The sequence below is a fragment of the Hyla sarda genome, chromosome 4 (genome assembly GCF_029499605.1).
Source record: "Hyla sarda isolate aHylSar1 chromosome 4, aHylSar1.hap1, whole genome shotgun sequence".
In the NCBI taxonomy this organism is placed as follows: domain Eukaryota; kingdom Metazoa; phylum Chordata; class Amphibia; order Anura; family Hylidae; genus Hyla; species Hyla sarda.
In genome coordinates, this window is record NC_079192.1 from 270231219 (window position 1) to 270253675 (window position 22457).

The 22457-nt window shown below is 42.2% G+C and overlaps 1 protein-coding gene and 1 long non-coding RNA gene across 3 annotated transcripts in view; one reads left to right on the plus strand and one right to left on the minus strand.

Annotated features, from left to right (window-relative positions):
• Nucleotides 1–466, minus strand: part of LOC130369228 (uncharacterized) — a 30886-nt gene extending 30420 nt beyond the window's left edge. Inside the window, exon 1 of one of the 2 annotated variants that reach the window (XR_008892700.1) lies at nucleotides 334–466. This is a non-coding gene — a long non-coding RNA (uncharacterized LOC130369228). Of the gene's footprint in view, nucleotides 1–217 lie in introns of both variants that reach the window. The other variant, XR_008892701.1, reaches the window with a different exon arrangement.
• YEATS4 (YEATS domain containing 4) lies at nucleotides 393–21856 on the plus strand. Its single transcript, XM_056574185.1, has 7 exons — nucleotides 393–590; nucleotides 13757–13876; nucleotides 14013–14079; nucleotides 16573–16667; nucleotides 19352–19444; nucleotides 20992–21079; nucleotides 21618–21856. Exons 1-7 carry the CDS (start codon nucleotides 540–542, stop codon nucleotides 21785–21787), a joined length of 684 nt encoding a protein of 227 aa, XP_056430160.1. The 5' UTR covers nucleotides 393–539; the 3' UTR covers nucleotides 21788–21856.
• The last annotated feature ends 601 nt before the right edge of the window (nucleotides 21857–22457 follow it).

Sequence of the window (22457 nt, forward strand, 5' to 3'; positions counted from 1 at the left end):
CTGCTAGCAAGGTCCCCTTTTATAACCAGTACAAAATTCCTTGGAAAGGATCAAAACTGCTGCTAAAGGAAAAGTGTTCCCATGGCAACCAGAGTCCTCTTTTGTCAAAGGCCTGCTGGAATTTGAAAGCAGTGTCTTCATTGGTTGCCATATGCTGCTGCTGCTGCACCATTTTTTTTTGTACCAGTTTTGAACCCTCCCCCTCCGTTGTCTCTACCCCTAGATGGAACACTCCAGCGTATAGTCTCGCATCTCGATTGTACGTCACCCCGTAGCCACTGCCCCTCCTCCCGTCACTAGGCGCGCTGATTGTTGTGACTGGCTGGACCGTACCATTCTCACAATGGAATAGGAGGGTTTCGAGTGCTGCAGAAGGTTTGTATCTGCGCTCGGCTCACGGCTCCTGGCGCTGAAATTCGCGCAGCTCTTTGTACGTTGCGCGCTATCTTCTCGGAGCTGTCCGGTGGTTTCCTGCGGTGAGTGGCGCTGGCTCGTCCGTGAGCTGCTCCTGCCCCTCCCCGGCCGCCTCCTGCTCCAATATGTTCAAGAGGATGGCTGAATTCGGCCCGGACTCCGGAGGGAGAGTTAAGGTGAGGGGGCTTGGACCCTCCTGTGCAGCCGGCCCTGGAACGGTCTTAGACCCCACAGAAAGCTGTATCTGGAGGTTGGCTGCCCACAAGCGGGCACCAAGCGGTTGGCATAGGGGTTCAGCTGTAGTTTAAACGACTTTGTGTTTGTCAGCGAGCTGCCAGCTTACTCTGCCGCTGTGCCCTCGTGTGAACGTGTGCAAACAATGGGGAAAGCGGGACGTACTAACAAGAATGGAGCACAGGAATGAACAAAAAGAATTACTAGTGACTAATAGGGAGAGTTATTAAAGTGCATCTGTCACATGCAATGTAATTGGTTTCACCACGTTTTTGCAATACAGTTCCTGTATACATTTTCAATGTGAAAACCGTATGGAACCGTATTGAAAACTGTATTCATTGACTCTCCATTGAAAACCGTATGCCAAAAGATGCATCAGGTTGTGTCTGTTGTGCATCCTTTACGGTTTTGTCAGTTTTTTCCTGTACCCAAGCCGTAGTCTACCACGTTTTTTGGTCCGGGTGACGTCACGTTGCGGGGGCGGGGGGGCTGTCACACTCCCTCCCATAGGCTTGCATTGAGAGGCGGAGTGTGACCTCATGCGCTGCCGGCCCTGTCGTCGCCGGTAATCGGACCCGGAGCGAACATGTTCCAGGGACTGATTTTAACTGGGTGCTGCGTGCAAGATCACGGGGGTCCCCAACAGCGGGACCCCCGCGGTCAGGCATCTTATCCCCTATTCTTTGGATAGGGATAAGATGTCTAAGCGCCGGAGTACCCCTTTAAACCGTGTACGTTTTTTTTTTTTTTTAACATGGGAGTCAATGGAAACCGTACAGAACCGTATGTGCATACGGTTCCATATGGTTTTCACCATACTTTTTTTTTACTTTGCAGTTTTTTTCTTGGAATATCAATCAAACAAGTAAAACTTTTTTCAAAATGGAGTGAAAAGTTAAAAATGTATACTTTTTTTCCTTAAAGTGCACCTGTCATCAACAAAAACTTTTTATACGATGTAGATAATACCATTATATGTATATTTGTAATATAAATTGGTTAAAAAATGTTGTATATTTTTGTCCCTGCAGCTATTGCCTGTGTGTCTCTATGAGGAGTCCAAATACAGGAAGTGAGGGTGGACAAGCAGGGCTCTGTACACTAAGAAAAAGCAGGACAGTGTGCACTGAGGCTCTATAACATGCCCCTGGCTAATACATCAGGATGATTGACAACCCAGGAGCCCGCACATAGCCCTGCTTGTCCTGCCCTCACTTCCTGTATTTGGACTCCTCATAGAGACACACAGGCAATAGCTGCAAGGGCAGCATTTTTTCACCCAAAAATATACACTTTTTAACCAATCTATATTACAAATATACATATAATGGTATTATCTACATTATGTAAAACGTTTTTGTTGATGACAGGTACACTTTAACCCCTTAACGACGCAGGACGTATATTTACGTCCTGCGCCGTCTCCCGCGATATGAAGCGGGATCGCGCCGCGATCCCGCATCATATCGCGTCGGTCCCGACGCTCATCAACGGCCGGGATCCGCGGCTAATACCACACATCGCCGATTGCGGCGATGTGCGGTATTAACCCTTTAGAAGCGTCGGTCAAAGCTGACCGCCGCTTCTAAAGTGAAAGTGACCCGGCTGCTCAGTCGGGCTGTTCGGGACCACCACGGTGAAATCGCGGCGTCCCGAACAGCTGACCGGACACCGGGAGGGCCCTTACCTGCCTCCTCGGTGTCCGATCGACGAATGACTGCTCCGTGCCTGAGATCCAGGCAGGAGCAGTCAAGCGCTGATAACACTGATCACAGGCGTGTTAATACACACCTGTGATCTGTGTAAAAGATCAGTGTGTGCAGTGTTATAGGTCCCTATGGGACCTATAACACTGCAAAAAAAAAAAGTGTTAATAAAGGTCATTTAACCCTTTCCCTTGAATCACCCCCCTTTTCCCATAAAAAAAATAATAAAACTGTAAAAAAAAAAAAAAAATAGACATATGTGATATCGCCGCGTGCGTAAATGTCCGAACTATAAAAATATATAATTAATTAAACCGCACGGTCAATGGCTTACGCGCAAAAAAATTCCAAAGTCCAAAAAAGCGTATTTTGGTCACTTTTTTATACCATTAAAAAGGGATCAAAAAGTCCGATCAAAACAAAAATCATACCGATAAAAACTTCAGATCACGGCGCAAAAAATGAGTCCTCATACCGCCCTGTACGTGGAAAAATAAAAAAGTTATAGGGGTCAGAAGATAACATTTTTAAACGTATAAATTTTCCTGCATGTAGTTATGATTTTTTCCAGAAATGCGACAAAATCAAACCTATATAAGTAGGGTATCATTTTAACCATATGGACCTACAGAATAATAAGGTGTAATTTTTACCGAAATATGCACTGCGTAGAAACGGAAGCCCCCAAAAGTTACAAAATGGCGTTTTTTCTTCGATTTTGTCGCACAATGATTTTTCCGTTTTGCCGTGCATTTTTGGGTAAAATGACTAATGTCACTGCAAAGTACAATTGGCGACGCAAAAAATAAGCCATAAAATGGATTTTTAGGTGGAAAATTGAAAGGGTTATGATTTTTAAAAGGTAAGGAGGAAGAAATGAAAGTGCAAAAACGGAAAAACCCTGAGTCCTTAAGGGGTTAAAAAACTGATGCAACCGGACATCATTTTTCAAACCGTATACGGTTTTTAACTATATACCGGCTGAAATTTGTACACACATTTTGATACAGTTTAGTCTGGTTTTGAGGAATCCATTTTTCATCAAAAACCTGATACGGGAACTGTATTGCAAAAACGTGGGGTGAATGCACCCTAAGGCAGTGTTTCCCTAACTAGGGAGCCTCCAGCTGTTACAAAACTACAACTCCCAGCATGCCCGGACAGCCTTTGGCTGTCCAGGCATGCTGGGAGTTGTAGTTTTGCAACAGCTGGAGGCACCCTAGTCAGGGAAACACTGGTGTAAGGTATCACCCTCTCTATTCCAGACGTGCCTTTCTTTGACATTTCCTCGCTTTATTTTCTTCAAGAGAGAAAATTTTTTTTTTTTAAAGTAGTCCGAGCCCCTGGCCAGTAACACCTCTCTGCTTAGTCAGCCATCTTCTGTGTGTGATGGACACACAAGAGACTTCTAAGGCTGCATGCATACTAAGTTTTGTCCATACGGGGACCGGATACAGCTGGGAGATGGGAAAACCGGGCGTTTCCTTATCCCAGCCATACCCGCAGCATACCGCGGTTTTCAGTCTGGCCAGAAAACCGGATACGAGGCAAAAATAAGTCAACCGGAGTCACTATCTGCTCATTCAAATGAATGAGATGGGATCTGGTCCCCATATGGACAAAACGTAGAGTGAACCCAGCTTAACAGAATTCTTGTACAAGGAGAAAATGATGCTTGATCCGCGCTCACCTGGTGGGAGGAGGTAATAGAAAATAACCGAGGTCGGACAATAAAATAATAGATATGAGACACAAGGCTGTCACGCATGTGCCATATGTGATGAGTCTCCAAGTGGTCCCAAAGCCCAGCAAGTCGCGCTTGCTTCATGACAGAGCTTTGGGGTTGCTCTATGGCTCTCGGTGCCTGTGCGGGACCCTTGTGTCTCAATCATACACACGAGATGCCGTGACTAAAGCGGAGAGAGGTGTTACAGGTATACTGGGCCATGCCTCTCTGTCTGCTTTATGCTTACAAATAACACCATTGGAATTCCTCCAGGAGTCGGGCCAACAGTCGTTATCTCACTCTGGTGATTGACACAAAGGGCTCTTCTGCATGCTGCGGCCTTGTGTACTTCTACAGTACATGCGCCAGCTGTCAATCACCAGCACAACACAGCCGGAAAAAGGCAGTGCAGACCCCACCTCTCTGTTGACCCAAATCCCTGGGCGTTATTTATAAGTTTAGTGGCCTTATAACTCAATACAGGTGTACGTAATATAGGCTTGTGTAACTATAGTGCACTATTTGTGCATTATACATGGGTGTGAAAATAAAAAAAAAACTACTTGTCCAAGGGACTAAAATGGGAGCACAATCTACTTGTCCCTCATGACAATCCAGTTGTCCTGGTACACAAAATAATTTCAACCAATGTCCCACCATCAGGTAGGGCCCCCCAGTAGGTAATTAGGGCCCCCAGATAGATATGTTCTCTAGTTGGTAGGCAGGTTGTGTTCCCCCAGTCAATAAATAATATCCCAGACAGATATCCCCACCTAGTTGATAGGAAGGTAGGGCTCCCCAATAGGTAGACAGAGCCCCCGATAGATGTCAGGCGATGTGATTTCCACAACCCTGTAAATGCTATGGTAAGTATGCATAATGTAAACGGTATAGAAAGTGTGTGTGGTGTAAACAATACTGGGATATATGTCCAACACAGTGGTATGCTTGTATATGTAACCTATAAAACCAATCTGCTCTGACGTGTGCCTGTGGGGGACATGACTTGAAGGTATGCTTATGAGATCCATATAGCAGGTATACACATACCCCCAAGACAGTAGAGCCTAGGAGCCAGAGAGAGGAGCCACATGCTCCATGCAGCAGGGCAGCCCAGCAAAAGAACTAAATATGTGCAGCTGATAACCGCTGCACTTAGCCCTGACACCCCACTGCAGCGCTGGAGGTCATAAAACACATCCATGGGTAGTGTAAATGCACCGCTGGGCAGGAAAGGGTTCGCCTAGTGCAGCAAGAGAGGGAGAATTGGGTCTGGTGCTCCAGAGCACCTTGGTTCTGACGGAGGTGGACGCGATGAGTGACATCATACTTCATGACGCTGACATCCTGCATGGCTGGCTATAGGCTGCAGCATACAGCTCCGGTCTATAGGAGTTTAGTGACGGTACAAGACTGACTGACCCATCATGTGACTTCAGGCATTTAGACCTACGTGCCTGAACAATTCACCTACCTGGTGCCCAGAACTTCATGATTATAGGTGACAGTTGCATTGTAAAGAAAATAAATCAAGGCAATCTTATAAGAAGGGCATTCCTGGAATATAGAAAAGCAGCCGCATTTACAGGGAATATGTCATCAGATTTTTCCCTTTATAACTTGGCAATACATTACATGGGGTAAAATTAAGTTTTCTCATTATGTCTTGATGTCCTGCAATAGTCTGTGATAGTGCTAAAAATGGCTTTGAGTGTGGCATCCTCAGTTAGTTGCGGTGACTTTGGACTGTGCTTACACCTACCTAAGGAGGACTGATAGCCCGGGGGCCCTGCCTATATACCATACAGTGAGACCTTTTTCTAAATTATTTTCGGCACCATCTCGGACGCAATGCAGGACATCCAGACATGGTAAGAAAACGTTTTACCCTATATAATGTGTTGCCAACAGTTATATAGGGTTCAGTCTGCTGACAGGTTCCCTTTTATACAATGCTCAACTGGCACTAAGGGGCTCAAAGGGGGAGATTTATCAAAACCTGTCCAGAGGAAAAGTTGCTTGCTGAGTTGCCCATAGCAACCAATCTGATTGCTTCTTTCATTTCTGAAAAATGAAAGAAGCAATATGAGTGGTTCTATGGGCAACTCGGCAAGCAACTTTTCCTCTGGACAGGTTTTGATAAATCTCCCCCAAAGTTTACAAAGAAAAGGTCCCCCATACGTTACACCCCCACCATCAGCTGATACTAGGTAAGTGGATCCATCTTGTTTAAAGGGGTAATCTGCCCCTAGACATCTTATCCCCTATCCAAAAATAGGGGATAAGATGTCTGATCGCCGGGGCACCCCTTGGATAGGTCCGAGACTTTTCAGACCATGCAACATTCTTCCAGTCTTCCATTGTCCAATTTTGGTCATCCTGTACAAATTGTAGCCTCCTTTTCCCTCTTCTTAACTGTCAAGTGTGGCACCTGTTACCTTTCTGTCATCTTGAACCAGTCTGCCCGTTCTTCTCTTAATTTAACAAGGTGTATTCATCCACACAACTTCTGATCGCCACACTACATAGATCCTATTACAAATGGCAATGTAGTTAAAAAAAAAAAAAAAGCGGTCAAAAACATTGGTTGGGATTGCTGCCCTAACCATTTTTAGCGATACCATTTTTGTTTTGGATGGGTCTTTTTAATTGTCTTTTTATTCATTTTATTTTTTCTGGTTATGAAGGGACAAAAATTGTCAATTCTGGTGTTTTACGTTTACACCATTGACGGTGTGGTTTAATTAACATATTTTAATAGGTCGGACATTTCTAAATTCTGCTATTTCACTTATTTGTTTTTGTTTACATTATTTTAAAAATGAAGACTGGGTTGATTCAAACTTTTATTAGGGAATGGGCTTATTCACATTTATTTTTTTCACGGGGACTATTTCATGCAATTTGAAAAATATTCCCCAATGTATGGTAATGAGCACCATGTAGTCCCAGGGGTGTGAGGCATCCTCAGTTAGTTGCGGTGGCTTTGGACTGTGCTCACACCTAGCCGAGGATGACAGATAGCCCGGGTAGAAAAACTACAGATCACAGTGCAAAAAATTAGCCCTCATACAGCCCCATATACGGAAAAAGGAGAACGTTATAGGTGGTCAAAAGAGGGCAATTTTAAACATACTAATTTTGTTAAGTTTGAGATTTTTGCAGTAATAGAAAAGCATGTAACCATGGTATCCTTTTTAATCATATTGACCCACAGAATAAAGAATACATTGTGCCATTGTGATGTGCTGCCAGTCCACATGGTGACAAATAATGTGACGTGGTCAAGAGGTCACCATACACACTAGATAGAGAAAACTAAATTTAAAAATGAAACCTTTTTAACTCCTTAACCCCTTAAGGACACATGACGTTCTCATACGTCTCCATTTCCGAGTCCTTAAGGACACATGACGTATGAGAACGTCATGTGTTTTACCGGCCCCCAGCAACCATCTGGAGCGGAGCCGGTCCCCGATGCCTGCTGAAATCGTTCAGCAGGCATCGGGGCATATCGCCCAGGGGGGTCATTATGACCCCCCATGTCGGCGATGGCCGCAGATCGCTGGACAATTCAGTCCAGCGATCTGCGGCGGATTCCGGGTCAATCGGGTCTCCAGTGACCCGGTGACCCGGAATTATTGGCCTATCGGGGCCGTCAGAGACGGCCCCGAACAGCCAGAGCCAGCAGGGGTGAGGTGGCACTGGTGCCACCTCACGATCGCCCTGATTCGTCGGCCGGATTACCGGCCGACCAATCAGGGCGCCTGCTGCGGGTGTCACTCCCGCAACCCGCTCCACCCCTCTTCCGGAGGACGTGAGCGGGTGAGGGACGTGCACCCCGGGTGCTGGGGACCCCGATCCCCGGCGCCCCTGTTGGGATCGGGGCCCCAGGAGCAGCGGCGGAGACGACGAGGGACTGACCTGGTGCAGCGAGGATCGTTGGAGGTGAGTGACAGCCTCCTGCTGTTGCTTAGCAACAGCTCCCAGCATGCAAAAAGGGCATGCTGGGAGCTGTAGTTGTGCAACAGCAGGAGGCAGACCACCACAACTCCCAGCATGCCCTTATGGGCATGCTGGGACTTGTAGTTTTGCAACAGCTGGAGGCACATTCTTTCTATGTAAAAGTGTACCTTCAGCTGTTGTGTAACTACAACTCCCAGCTTGCACAATCAGCTAAAGTGCATGCTGGGAGTTGTAGTGGTGCATCTGGTGGTTGCATAACTACAACTCCCAGCATGCCCGTTGGCTGTCGGTGACTGCTGAGAGTTGTAGTTGTGCAACAGCTGAAGGCACACTGAGTTAAGTAGCAAACCAGTGTGTCTCCAGCTGTTGCATAACTACAATCCCCAGCAAAAGTAGTATGCCTCCAGCTGTTGCATAACTACAACACCCAGCATGCCCTTCCGCTGTCCGTACATGCTGGGGGTTGTAGCTTTTGCAACAGCTGAAGGCACACTGGTTGCAAAACACTGAGTTTGTTACCAAACTCGGTGTTTCACAACCAGTGTGCCTCCAGCTGTTGCAAAACTACAACTCCCAGCATGCACTGATAGACCGTACATGCTGGGAGTTGTAGTTTTGCAACAGCTGGATGTCCCCCCCCCCCCCCCCAATGTGAACGTACAGGGTACACTCACATGGGCGGAGGATTACAGTAAGTATCCGGCTGCAAGTATGAGCTGCGTCAAATTTTCTGCCGTAGCTCAAACTGCCAGCGAGAAACTACTGTGAACCCCCGCCGTGCGACTGTACCCTAAAAACACTACACTACACTAACACAAAATAAAATAAAAAGTAAAAAACACTACATATACACATACCCCTATACAACCCCCCTCCCCAATAAAAATGAAAAACGTCTGGTACGCCACTGTTTCCAAAACGGAGCCTCCAGCTGTTGCAAAACAACTACTCCCAGTATTGCCAGATAGCCGTTGACTGTCCAGGCATGCTGGGAGTTTTACAACAGCTGGAGGCACCCTGTTTGGGAATCACTGGCGTAGAATACCCCTATGTCCACCCCTATGCAAGTCCCTAATTTAGGCCTCAAATGCGCATGGCGCTCTCACTTTGGAGCCCTGTCGTATTTCAAGGCAACAGTTTAGGGTCACATATGGGGTATCGCCGTACTCGGGAGAAATTGGGCTTCAAATTTTGTGGGGTATTTTCTGCTATTACCCTTTTAAAAAATGTAAAATTTTTGGGAAAACAAGCATTTTAGGTAAAAAAAAATATATTTTTTTTACATATGCAAAAGTCGTGAAACACCTGTAGGGTATTAAGGTTCAAATTACCCCTTGTTACGTTCCCCGAGGGGTCTAGTTTCCAAAATGGTATGCCATGTGTTTTTTTTTTTGCTGTCCTGGCACCATAGGGGCTTCCTAAATGCGGCATGCCCCCAGAGCAAAATTCGCTTTCAAAAAGCCAAATGTGACTCCTTCTCTTCTGAGACCTGTAGTGCGCCAGCAGAGCACTTTTCACACCCATATGGGGTGTTTTCTGAATCGGGAGAAATTGGGCTTCAAATTTTGGGGGGTATTTTCTGCTATTACCCTTTTTAAAAATGTAAAATTTTTGGGAAACCAAGCATTTTAGGTAAAAAAAAATATATATTTTTTTTACATATGCAAAAGTCGTGAATCACCTGTAGGGTATTAAGGTTCACTTTACCCCTTGTTACGTTCCCTGAGGGGTCTAGTTTCCAAAATGGTATGCCATGTGTTTTTTTTGCTGTCCTGGCACCATAGGGGCTTCCTAAATGCGGCATGCCCCCCAAAAACCATTTGTCGCTCCTTCCCTTCTGAGCCCTCTACTGCGCCCGCCGAACAATTAACATAGACATATGAGGTATGTGCTTACTCGAGAGAAATTGGGTTTCAAATACAAGTAAAAATTTTCTCCTTTTTATCCCTTGCAAAAATTCAAAAATTGGGTCTACAAGAACATGCGAGTGTAAAAAATGAAGATTTTGAATTTTCTCCTTCACTTTGCTACTATTCCTGTTCAACACCTAAAGGGTTAATACACTTACTGAATGTTTTTTTGAATACTTTAGGGGGTGTAGTTTTTATAATGGGGTCTTTTATGGGGTATTTCTAATATGAAGACCCTTCAAATCCACTTCAAAACTGAACTGGTCCCTGAAAAATAGTGAGTTTGAAAATTTTGTGAAAAATTTCAAAATTGCTGCTGAACTTTGAAGCCCTCTGGTGTCTTCCAAAAGTAAAAACTCATAAATTTTATGATGCAAACATAAAGTAGACATATTGTATATGTGAACCCAACAAAAATATATTTTGAATATCCATTTTCCTTACAAGCAGAGAGCTTCAAAGTTAGAAAAATGCAAAATTTTCATTTTTTTCATCAAATTTTGGGATTTTTCACCAAGAAAGGATGCAAGTTACCATAAAATTTTACCACTAAGTTAAAGTAGAATATGTCACGAAAAAACAATCTCGGAATCAGAATGATAACTAAAAGCATTCCAGAGTTATTAATGTTTAAAGTGACAGTGGTCAGAATTGCAAAAAACGCTCCGGTCCTTAAGGTATAAAATGGCTCGGTCCTTAAGGGGTTAAGGATGCCGCATGTTTTTACCTTTAACCCAAGACAATGGACGTAAATGTACGTCCTGATGCATTGGCACTTAACGCACCAGGACATACATTTACGTTCTGTACATATCGCGAGCACCAGATCGTTGCTCGCATCATGCACGGCAAGTCCCAGCTGCTGTTAGCCAGGTACCCGCCGGTAATGGCGGACATCAGCGATCAATACAGATCATGGCATCTGTGGCAATGCGAGTGCTTAAATGGATGACGTCGAGCAGACCAGAGAAGAATATAGCCGATTATACTGATCAGTGCTATACATATACATATCACTCTTCAGTATATGCAATCTAATGATTGTTATAAATAGTCCGCTATGGGGAAAAAAAATAGTTAAAAAAATGGGAAAAAGCCCCTCCCCAATAAAAATTTAAATGGACCCTTTTTCCCATTTTATCCCAGAAAAGCGTAAAAAAAAAAAGAATAAACATATTTGGTATTGACGTGTGCATAAATATCCGAACTATCAAAATATAATGTTAAAAGATCCAGTACGGTGTAAACGTAAAAAAAAGTCCAAAATTGCTGCTTTTTTTTCTTTTCCACATTTTATTAAAATAATATAAAATTTAATATAGGCAAAAGTGGAACCAACTAAAAAAAAACTACAGATCACAGTGCAAAAAATGAGCCCTCATACAGCCCCATATACAGAAAACGGAGAATGTTATAGGTGGTCAAAACAGGGCAATTTTAAACATACTAATTTTGTTAAGTTTGAGGATTTTTGCAGTAATAGAAAAGCATGTAACCATGGGTATAATTTTAATCATATTGACCCACAGAATACATGTAATTTTTACCGTAAAGTGTACAGCGTGAAAATGAAACTGAAAGTGAAAATATTTATTTAGTTGTGCCGGACATTTTATGGTAAAATGAGAGATGTCATTACAAAGTACAATTGGTCACACCAAAAACAAGCCCTCATATGGGTCTATGGATGGAAATATAAAAGTTATGATTTTTAGAAGGCGAGAAGGAAAAAACAAAATGCAAAAATAAAATTGGCTGCGTCTTTAAAGGGGTACTTCACTGGAAAACATTTTCTTTTAAATCAACTGGTGCCAGAAAGTTAAACAGATTTGTAAATTACTTCTATAAAAAAAAATCCCAATCCTTCCAGTACTTATCAGCTGCTGTATAATACACTTTTTGACTTTCCTTACTTACTTTTCTTTTTGACTTTCCCTTCTGCCTGACCACAGTGCTCTCTGTTGACACCTCTGTCCATGTCAGGAATTGTCCAGAGCAAGAGAGGTTTGCTCCTACTCTGGACAGTTCCCAAAATGGAGAGAGGTGTCAGCAGAGAGCACTTGTGGTCAGGCAGAAAGAAAATTCAAAAAGAAAAGAACTTCCTGTGTATTATACAGCAGATGAGAAGTACTGGAAGGATTGGGATTTTTTACTAGAAGTAATTTACAAATCTGTTTAACTTTCTGGCACCAGTTGATTTTAAAAGAAAATATTTTCCAGTGTAGTACCCCTTTAACCCCTTAAGGACCCAGGGTGTATGGGTACGTCCTGGCTCCCTGGTAGTTAAAGACCCAGGGTGTACCTGTACGCCCGTGGGAATTCCGGTCCCCCCCCTATATAACGGCGTGTGATTTATAATCACAGACTGTTATATATAAAGTTAACACCAAGCACACACTGTATGCTTACCCGCATAAATTAGTTCAGCTTTCCGGTGCTCCGGTGGGCTGGGAAAGGTGGATACAGTCCTAGAAGACTCTTTCCTAGGAATGCATTCACCTTTTCCAGCCCACCGGAGCACCTGAAGGCTGAACTAATTTACGCAGGAAAAGTCATCAACTGCCGAGCCGAGAAGTTTATGACGAATCAAATTTACTGTAAGTTCGCTCATCTCTAGTTATAGAAGTGGTAAATCTTTGCTAATGCATGCAACATTTTCTTTTTTTATATTTTTATTTTTTTGGGAAGAATTGGAAAATTCTGGCTTTTTGTTTTAATTTTTTTTTTTTTTTTTTTTTATGGCTTTCACTGTGTGGTAAATATGAGGTTACCTGTACTCTGTGGGCCAATTATGGCGATACCCAGTTTATATAGCTTTTATTTATTTATTTTTATTTTTTTCACAACTAAATCCTTTTTTTTTTCCTCCCTTTTTTTGTGTTGAGATGTTCTGACAGCCATAACTTAATTTTTCGTCCAACGCCATTGTGTGAGTGCTTATTTTTTTTCCATTTTTTTCTATACATGCTACCTATTGGTCTATTTTTGATCCACGTTTTAGACCAGAATTAGCGATTCTTCATTATGCACATGGCAATACCTTTTATGTAGAGGTCTGAGTGTTTTTTTTTTCTTCACTTTTTAATACAGGGCTTTATTGGGAAAGGGGCATTTATTTTATTTTACACTTTATTTAAAAAAAAGTAGTTTTATATTTTTCACTTTTTACCTGTTATACTATGCTGCAGTACATCAGTACTGCAGCACAGTATAATTGTCAGTATACACTGACATTCAACAATAGTAGCAAAGACAGTTAGGAAAAAAGCTGCACTCACCCACGATTTTGAATGCCAGCAGAACGATCTTTATTTTCGGTGTCAACCAGCATGGCATGTAAGTCGTAGAGCGTTGCTACTATTGTTGAATTTTGTTCACACAAGCTAGCACCCCCTCGTCTATACATTGGAGACATAGTCTGGGCATTTCGATGTTCCCTGTGAATGTGGAGGTCATTGCAGCTGCAGTGCCTGATTGCCGTAGCTCTTATTAGCATCTATACTATACACTGACATTCAGCCTGTGTAACCCAGCCTATGGGACCTCACAGGCTGCTGTACTAGGCAGACAGGAGGCCATCAGCTGGCCTCCTGGTGCCATGGCACCCTCCCCCTGTCAGTGCCATAGATGCTGTGATCAGGACTGATCACAGCATCCATGGGGTTAATTGCTGCCGGTAAAAAAACAAAACTTTTGTTTGTTAGCTATAATGTGTACATAAAAAATAAACTGCTGGTGCTGTGTACATTTATTTTTTCTCAGCTTTGTTTACAATGTGCATTCTTTTCTTTATTTAGGGAGTAACAATTGTAAAGCCTATTGTCTATGGAAATGTTGCACGTTACTTTGGTAAGAAGAGAGAAGAGGATGGGCATACACATCAATGGACAGTTTATGTTAAACCTTATCGTAATGAGGTACCAGTTATAAGATCTAAGCTTTTTTTCTGATATCTTATATATCTATGATGGTGACATATATCATATAAAAGAGACTACAGTTATAGCTCAAAATGTGATTTGTACAGATATTTGATGTGACATTTGTTTTCAGGACATGTCTGCCTATGTGAAGAAGATTCAGTTTAAACTGCATGAAAGCTATGGAAATCCTTTAAGAGGTAAAATTATTATTATTTTTATATATATATATATATATATATATATATATATATATATATATATATATATACATATATACATTTTTTTTTCTAGGATATATTTTTGCTAATTTTTAACTGATCAGGAATAGTCTGCAGGTACAGGAAGGGAGCACACAGTCAGTGTCTGCAAATAGAGCTGTAGAACAATCTAACACATGGACCTAGGGGCAGATTTATCAAAACCCGTGCAGAGGAAAAGTCGACCAGTTGCCCATAGCAACCAATCAGATCGCTTCTTTCATTTTTCAGAGTTCTTTTCAAAAATGAAAGAAGCGAGCTGATTGGTTCATATGGGCAACTGGTTAACTTTTCCTCTGCATAGGTTTTGATAAATTTTTTGTGTTGAGATGTTCTGACACCCATAACTTTATTTTTCGTCCGACGCCATTGTGTGAGTGCTTATTTTTTGCGGGACTAGCTGTGCTTGGTTCCATTTTTTTCTATACATGCTACCTATTGATCTATTTTTGTTCCACGTTTTAGACCAAAATTAGCGATTCTTCATTATGCACATGGCAATATGTGTAGAGGTCTGAGTTTTTTTTTCCACTTTTTAATACAGGGCTTTATTGGGAAAGGGGCATTTTATTTTACACTTTATTAAAGAAAAAATGTAGTTTTATATTTTTCACTTTTTACCTGTTATACTATGCTGCAGTACATCAGTACTGCAGCACAGTATAATTGTCAGTATACACTGACATTCAACAATAGTAGCAAAGACAGTTAGGAAAAAAGCTGCACTCACCCACGATTTTGAATGCCAGAAGAACGATCTTTATTTTTGGTGTCAACCAGCATGGCATGCAAGTCGCTACTATTGTTGAATTTTGTTCACACAAACTAGCACCCCCTCATCTATACATCAGAGACATAGTCTGGACATTTTGATAGATGTTCCCTGTGAATGTGGAGGTCTCCCCCAAAGCATCCAACAATAATGCCCACACATAAAACACACACATATCTTTGCCAACATTCTCTCCCTTCCCCCAAAGCAAAGATCAAGTAAGGGCTGGTTTAAGGACTCTGAGCAGCCCAGTACATGTCACTTAGGCTTCTTTCACACTGTCGTTAGGGCACGGCAGTGTGATGGCTGTTGGGGGAGCCCAGGGGAATAGTGGGAGAAAAAAAAAATACTGCTTGTGCTGTCTTTTTCTCTTGCTGAGGGTGCGGGGGTGTGTGTAAGAGTTTGACAGCCATTCTTGGAGGGGTGCATGGCAGTGTGAAAGAAGCCTTACTGAGACAACTAAGAAAAGCCATGGTCTTTTTCTAAATAAAAAGGGTGTGTGTGTATATATATATATATATATATATATATATATATATTATAAATATATATATATTATAAATATAATATTATTATATTATTATAATATATTATATTACCACCTTCAGGGTTTAGGAGGGTTCAGTGTCCTTCCAGGACATAGCTATGACCTTTTTAGTGTGCAAACATCGTTAATGAGCCGTAGTAAGCAAACCTGTGGAATAAGTATAAAGGGAAACTCCAAATAATCATGGAGGAACTGAATAATCGCTCTCCAAAATGGATCAACTCTCCCCACACTGCATGTAAAAAGTGCCCGCCTTAGCTAAGCATCTGAAGCAGACATCCTAGGCAGTGACCCAAACTTTCTTTAACTTCACTGGAGTATCTTACAAAACATAGAAGGAATTCAGATTGTGCCAGTTTCAATCTGTTACCGGTTCTGATTTTTTTTTTTTTTTTTTTTTTAGGTTTGGGAGCCACATTCAAATAGATGGTGTTGAGCAGTATTGGCCCAACGCCCATTTATCAATCTGCCTAAAACCAAAAGGGTCTGTTATGGGCAAAACCATATAGTTTTGGTTTCAGACAGACTGATAAATTTGGGCCATTGAGTTTTAAATGAAGAAAAAGCTTACAGGGAATCTGTGACCTAGGTTAAGTTGTCCTGTCTGAAGGCAATATAAACTAGTAACCAACAGAGACACTGATTACAGTGATATAGCACTTACAACTTGTAATGCAGCTGTTCTCCTGATATAAGGAAAACAAGTACTTTGCCACTGACAGCTTTCTGCCTTTACATAGTAATACCAGCAACCAGTGGGCAAAGGTCCTCAAGAATATCGAGAATTACAGAATACATAATGGGAAGAACTACTTCCTTGCACTCGGTGTCATTGATTGTAATGAGCAGATCATGTAGTTATACCTTGTTTTGTTCAGCATCTTTCACTATGTAGCAAGGCAGCATAAGCCTACAATTTAAAGCATTCTAGTTTTAATTATAGCAGTGATATTGTTTTAACCTTGTATAATATTGTAGTAATGCAGTAATCTCTTTGGTAACACTGGGTACAATAACCAACAGCTGCAGGGGTCACAAACCTTTAGTTGGGGTGCACTGTTCTACACAAATATGGACAAAATCGAATAATGTTTACTCTTTTTCTTTATTGTAGTTGTAACTAAGCCACCTTATGAAATTACTGAGACTGGATGGGGTGAATTTGAGATCATCATAAAAATATTTTTTATTGATCCAAATGAAAGGCCTGTAAGTATTCCAGTTGAATTACATTTAATGCTGGATGACAACTTCATTGTTGCATAATGTTTTCATAAAGACTGTCAGATTAAAAAGTTAATGGCTATTGTGGTAAATAGGTGCTCACTATGCTGTAGTAAACATACATAAAATTACTCTTCACTCGTGTGTGCATTAGTAACTGGGCCACTATATATGTTGTCCCATTAAGACAATTCTTTTTATAACCCCGTAAGGCATACAGATCATATGGAGGGAGAAATCCCTTGCTCGGGACCATATATGTGCATGGTTTCTTATTCATATACAATCATGGCCGTAAATGTTGGCACCCTTGACATCAAGAAAATAAAGTATTTCTCACAGAAAAGGATTACAATAACACGTTTTGCTATACACATGTTTATTCCCTTTGTGTGTATTGGAACTTAACCAAAAAAGGGAGGAAAAAAAGCAAATTGGACATAATGTCACACCAAACTCCCAAAAATGGGCTGGACAAAATTATTGGCACCCTTTTTAAAATTAAGGAAAAATAAGATTGTTTCAAGCATTTGATGCACCTTTAAACTCACCTGGGGCAAGTAACAGGTGTGGGCAATATAAAAATCACACCTGAGAGCAGATAAAAAAGAGAGAAGTTCACTTAGTCTTTGCATTGTGTGTCTGTGTGCGCCACACTAAGCATGGACAACAGAAAGAGGAGAAGAGAAGAACCAAAATTGTGGAAAAATATCAACAATCTCAAGGTTACAAGTCCATCTCCAGAGATCTAGATTTGCCTTTGACCACAGTGCGCAACATTATCAAGAATGGCACTGTAGCTAATCTCCCTGGGCGTGGACGGAAGAGAAAAATTGATGAAAGGTGTCAACGCAGGATAGTCCAGATGGTGGATAAGCAGCCCCAAACAAGTTCCAAAGATATTCAAGCTGTCCTGCAGAATCAGTAAGCATCAGTGTCAGCACAAACTATCCATCGACATTTAAATGAAATGATACGCTATGGCAGGAGATTCAGGAGGACCCCACTGCTGACACAGAAACATAAAAAGCAAGATATATTTTGCCAAAATGAACTTGCGTGAGCCAAAATCCTTCTGGGAAAATGTCTTGTGGACAGATGAGACCAATATAGAGCTTTGTGGTAAAGCACATCATTCTACTGTTTACCGGAAATGGAATGATGCCTGCAAAGAAAAGAACACAGTAACTACAGTGAAATATGGTGGAGGTTCATTGATGTTTTGGGGTTGTTTTGCTGCCTCTGGCACTGGGTGCCTTGAATGTGTGCAAGGCATCATGAAATCTGAGGATTACAAACAGATTTTGGGTCCCACTGTACAACTCTGTGTCAGAAAGCTGGGTTTGTGTCCGAGATCTTGGGTCTTCCAGCAGGACAATGACCCCAAACATATGTCAAAAAGCACCCAGATATGGATGGCAACAAAGCGCTGGAGAGTTCTGAAGTGGCCAGCAATGAGTCCAGATCTAAATCCCATTGAACACCTGTGGAGAGATCTTAAAATTGCTGTTGGGAAAAGGCGCCTTCCAATAAGAGAGACCTGGAGCAGTTTGCAAAGGAAGAGTGGTCCAACATTCCGGCTGAGAGGTGTAAGAAGCTTATTGATGGTTATAGGAAGCGACTGATTTCAGTCGTTTTTTTCCAAAGGGTGTGCAACCAAATATTAAGTTAAGGGTGCCAATAATTTTGTCCAGCCCATTTTTGGAGTTTGGTGTGACATTATGTCCAATTTGCTTTTTTTTCCCTCCCTTTTTTGATTTAGTTCCAATACACACAAAGGGAATAAACATGTGTATAGCAAAACATGTGTTACTGCAATCCTTTTCTGTGAGAAATACTTCATTTTCTTGAAAAATTTTAGGGGTGCCAACACTTACGGCCATGACTGTAAATGGGTATGGAATGCCACCTTTGATTGCAGCTTTCCCTGGCAATAGCAGATGATTGACCAGGGGTTTAAGCTTCTGTGTCTGCTGTGATCAAATATCAGGGGGTCCTCCTCTTCAGAAGGTTCTCAAGATGGGAAATCTTCTAATAATTCAGTACTTAATTCATGTTTCCGTATAGACAGGCTCTTACTAGGACATTGTTCTCCAGCTGCTGCAATACTACACCACTTAGGTGCCTGCTCTTAGGGTATGCTGGACCTGCTGAGTTGCAGGTTACATTGCAGAAGTGTTGTCATTAGTCTGCCTTGTGTTCCACTACTCAGGAAGTCAAATCTAGCCATAAAGATAATTTGTGAACTGCAGAAAAGTTTTGGATGCCCTAAAGGAGTTGTTTTGATTATAAAACCTCGCTCCCTTTGCTATTCCCATCAACTTTTAACTTAAAGGGATTTACTGCTGGTGATCCAAATGATTTGAATCAACAATAGATTTACATAAAAATGCTGCACCTTACCAACATCTGAACAGGAAATCTTATCAGAATTTGTCATCATGTTTGGAATAATACTTTCTATTCAAGACTCGTGTAAAGTAATGTGTATTTTTGTTCCCTGTGTTATTGCCCCCTTTTTTTTTCTTTTTAATTTATGAATAGTATTCTTTAGATTTCTTGTACTGGATTATTTGTTTGCTTAGTTGTAATAAAACAAAAATTGCAAACTGATTGGGGAAAAAAGGTTTAATTTTATATAACCCCCTTCCCCCTTCTCTTTTGTGTAGGTCACGTTGTATCATTTGCTAAAATTATTTCAGTCAGACACAAATGCCATGCTGGGGAAAAAGACTGTTGTTTCAGAATTTTATGATGAGATGGTAAGAAACCTTCCTGTTTGACTTGGGGGTAAAAAAAATGTGCACTAGATTAATAATCAGCATAATCTAGCATCAAGCGAACACCTTGTTACAACTGTTACTCATAGTTCATGGGGCCTGTACATCTGGACGTATACATGTTATGCTACATTGGATGCCATATAAACAGGGCTATTCTCAACTACCAGCATTGCTTTAAGAGAATAGCTCCATACATACAGCTCCTGATTGCTGCCCCACAATGTGCCCTAACACATCCACACTCGTGCCCATGTTCTGACGTACAGCCTCCTGTGCTTGGCGCTGACTCCAATGTTAAACTGGTATTGTGGGTCCCCTTTCTTTTACTGTGTTAATCTACATGAAATAAACCTCCTATGAGGCTTAAATGGGCACTGTCACCAACTTTATTTTTTGATCTGTTGTAGTACTTATGTACTACAACATATCTCTAATATACTTTTATTATTTATTTTTTCATTAAAAAGGTTTAATTTACAAAATTTTAATTTAATTTAAAAACCGGCTACTGAAAAAGGACTGATTTTGGAGTGGCAATCAGTCCTTTTTCAGTTAGGCTGCACTCGCTCCCTGCCTGTCAATCAGACAGGCGGGAGCGATTGCATTGGCTCCCCGGCCACTGGCTGGGAGGCCACTCCTCACGCACATCGCCGCTGCCGCCTCGTTGCTTCCGCTGTCCCTGCACGCCCGCCGGCGGACTATGCAGTAACTGCAAGTGTAATGAGGGAAGTGGGTATGCGGGGCGGTGGGGGGAGGATGGGACGGGCTAGTGCCGTAGCGGGGGGGGGGGGGGGGGGGGCTAGCAAAAAAAATAAAAAATAGGATGGTGGGAGCTACCCTTTAAACTGTTGCCACTTATGAAGTGGTAATCTGCTTATCTTAAAGGGGTTCTCCGATGCTTAGACATCTTATCCCCTATCCAAAGGATAGGGGATAAGATGCCTGATCGCGGGAGTCCTGCCGCTTGGGACCCTCGGGATCTTGCACACGGCACCCAGTTTGTAATCAGTCCCCAGAGCGTGTTCGCTCCAGATCTGATTACCGGCGACCACACGGCCGGCGGCGTGTGACATCACGCCTCCGCCCCTCAATGCAAGCCTACGGGAGGGGGCGTGACAGCTATCATGCCGCCTCCCGTAGGCTTGCATTCAGGGGCGGAGCGTGACGTCACATGGGGGCGGAGGTGTGATGTCACATGCCGCCGGCCCTGTGGTCGCCGATAATCAGACCTGGAGCGAACACGCTCCGGGGACTGATTACAAACGGGGTGCCGCGTGCAAGATCCCGGGGGTCCTCAGCGGCGGGACTCTCGCGATCAGGCATCTTATCCCCTATCCTTTGTATAGGGGATAAGATGTCTAAGCACCGGAGAACCCCTTTAAGTCCTCTTTCCATGTTTCATTCTATGTAAGAATTAGTTTCTCTTCTCCCACTTTCAGCTTCTTGTCATACTACTGTGTGTTGTCCCCATGATTTTTGCTTTGTCTGTTTAGTGTCTTAAGAATTACTATTTTTAATGACTGCAGATTTTCCAAGACCCTACAGCAATGATGCAACAGCTTCTAACTACATCCCGTCAATTAACCCTTGGAGCATATAAACATGAAACGGAATGTAAGTTTTTTTATTTAAACTAAAAACATACAGGCTGCCAGCCAAACTGCTCCAGGAATTGCAGTTGTGTGCTGATCAGCTGCTGTATTCCAGCTGTCCCTGACAGAGAGCTCGTGTTTTCACCTTTTAGTCTGTTCACGTCAGAATGTCAGCACGGAAAATCTCCTTGCGGACATTATGCAGGCTGCAGGCCTGCATGACATGCCGGTGCTAGGACTGCTCGGGAATGCCGCGTCTCATAGACTGCAATGCATTCCGGGTGGAGTCCACAGAAAGAATAGCCATGTCCATTCTTTCTGCGGACACCGGAATTTGAATTTCCACGCCAGATGTTTCTGGCTCGGAAATACTGCTATGTGCACAGTGCAGCAGAGTCCCATTGAAATCAATGGGACTCTGCTTTAGAATTCCACACAGAAATACTGCTGTGTGAACATAGCCGTATTGTCAGCCTTCAGATAGGACTTATTTTTTTTTTTCTGTTAACATGGTTTCGGTTATAATGGAAATTAACTGTTAGATGTTGCTTTTATTTTAGTCACAGATCTAGAAGCTAAAACCAGAGATACATTAGATTCTGCCAAGAAGAAGACAAGTTTTGAAATATCTGAATTGAAGGAGAGACTAAAAGCCAGTCGTGAAACTATTAACTGTTTAAAAAATGAGATCAAGAAACTTGAAGAAGACGACCAGTCTAAAGACATATAAATGAACTGATTGTGGAGCATCCCGTGTGTTTATTTTTTTGTAAATAAATTTTAAGTATATTTTATAGCATTAGACGTGATCACTGCCTTCATGTTTTTTATTTTCTTGATTGCTTTTAAAGAGGTACTCCCGTTGAAAACTTTTATTTATTTATTTATTTTTAAATCAACTGGTGGCAAAAAATTTACAGACTTGTAAATTACTTCTATATAAAAATCTTAATCCTTCCAGTACTTATCAACTGTTGTATGCTCCAGAGGAAGTTGCATAGTTCTTTTCAGTCTGACCACAGTGCTCTCTGCTGACACCTCTGTCCATGTCAGGAACTGTCCAGAGCAGGAGAAGTTTGCTATGGGGGTTTGTCCCTGCTTTGGACAGTTCCTGACATGGACAGAGGTGTCAGCAGAGATTACTGTGGTCAGACAAAAAAAAGAATTAGGATGTCCAAAAGCAGTCCCTGGTATTGGGGAAAAAATAAGACTCAGGCAGTCAGGAAGATGGCTGAGCCACCGCCTTCAAGACCTTGCTGCCGAGAACAGTGTCTGCTGATGCAAAGGTATGCACCTTGTAGAAATGAGAGGTGGTGTGCAGTGAGGACCAAGTAGCAGCCTTGCACACCTGCAGTGCCAAATCACAATTACGAACCACCCAGAAAGCCCCCAAGGACGTA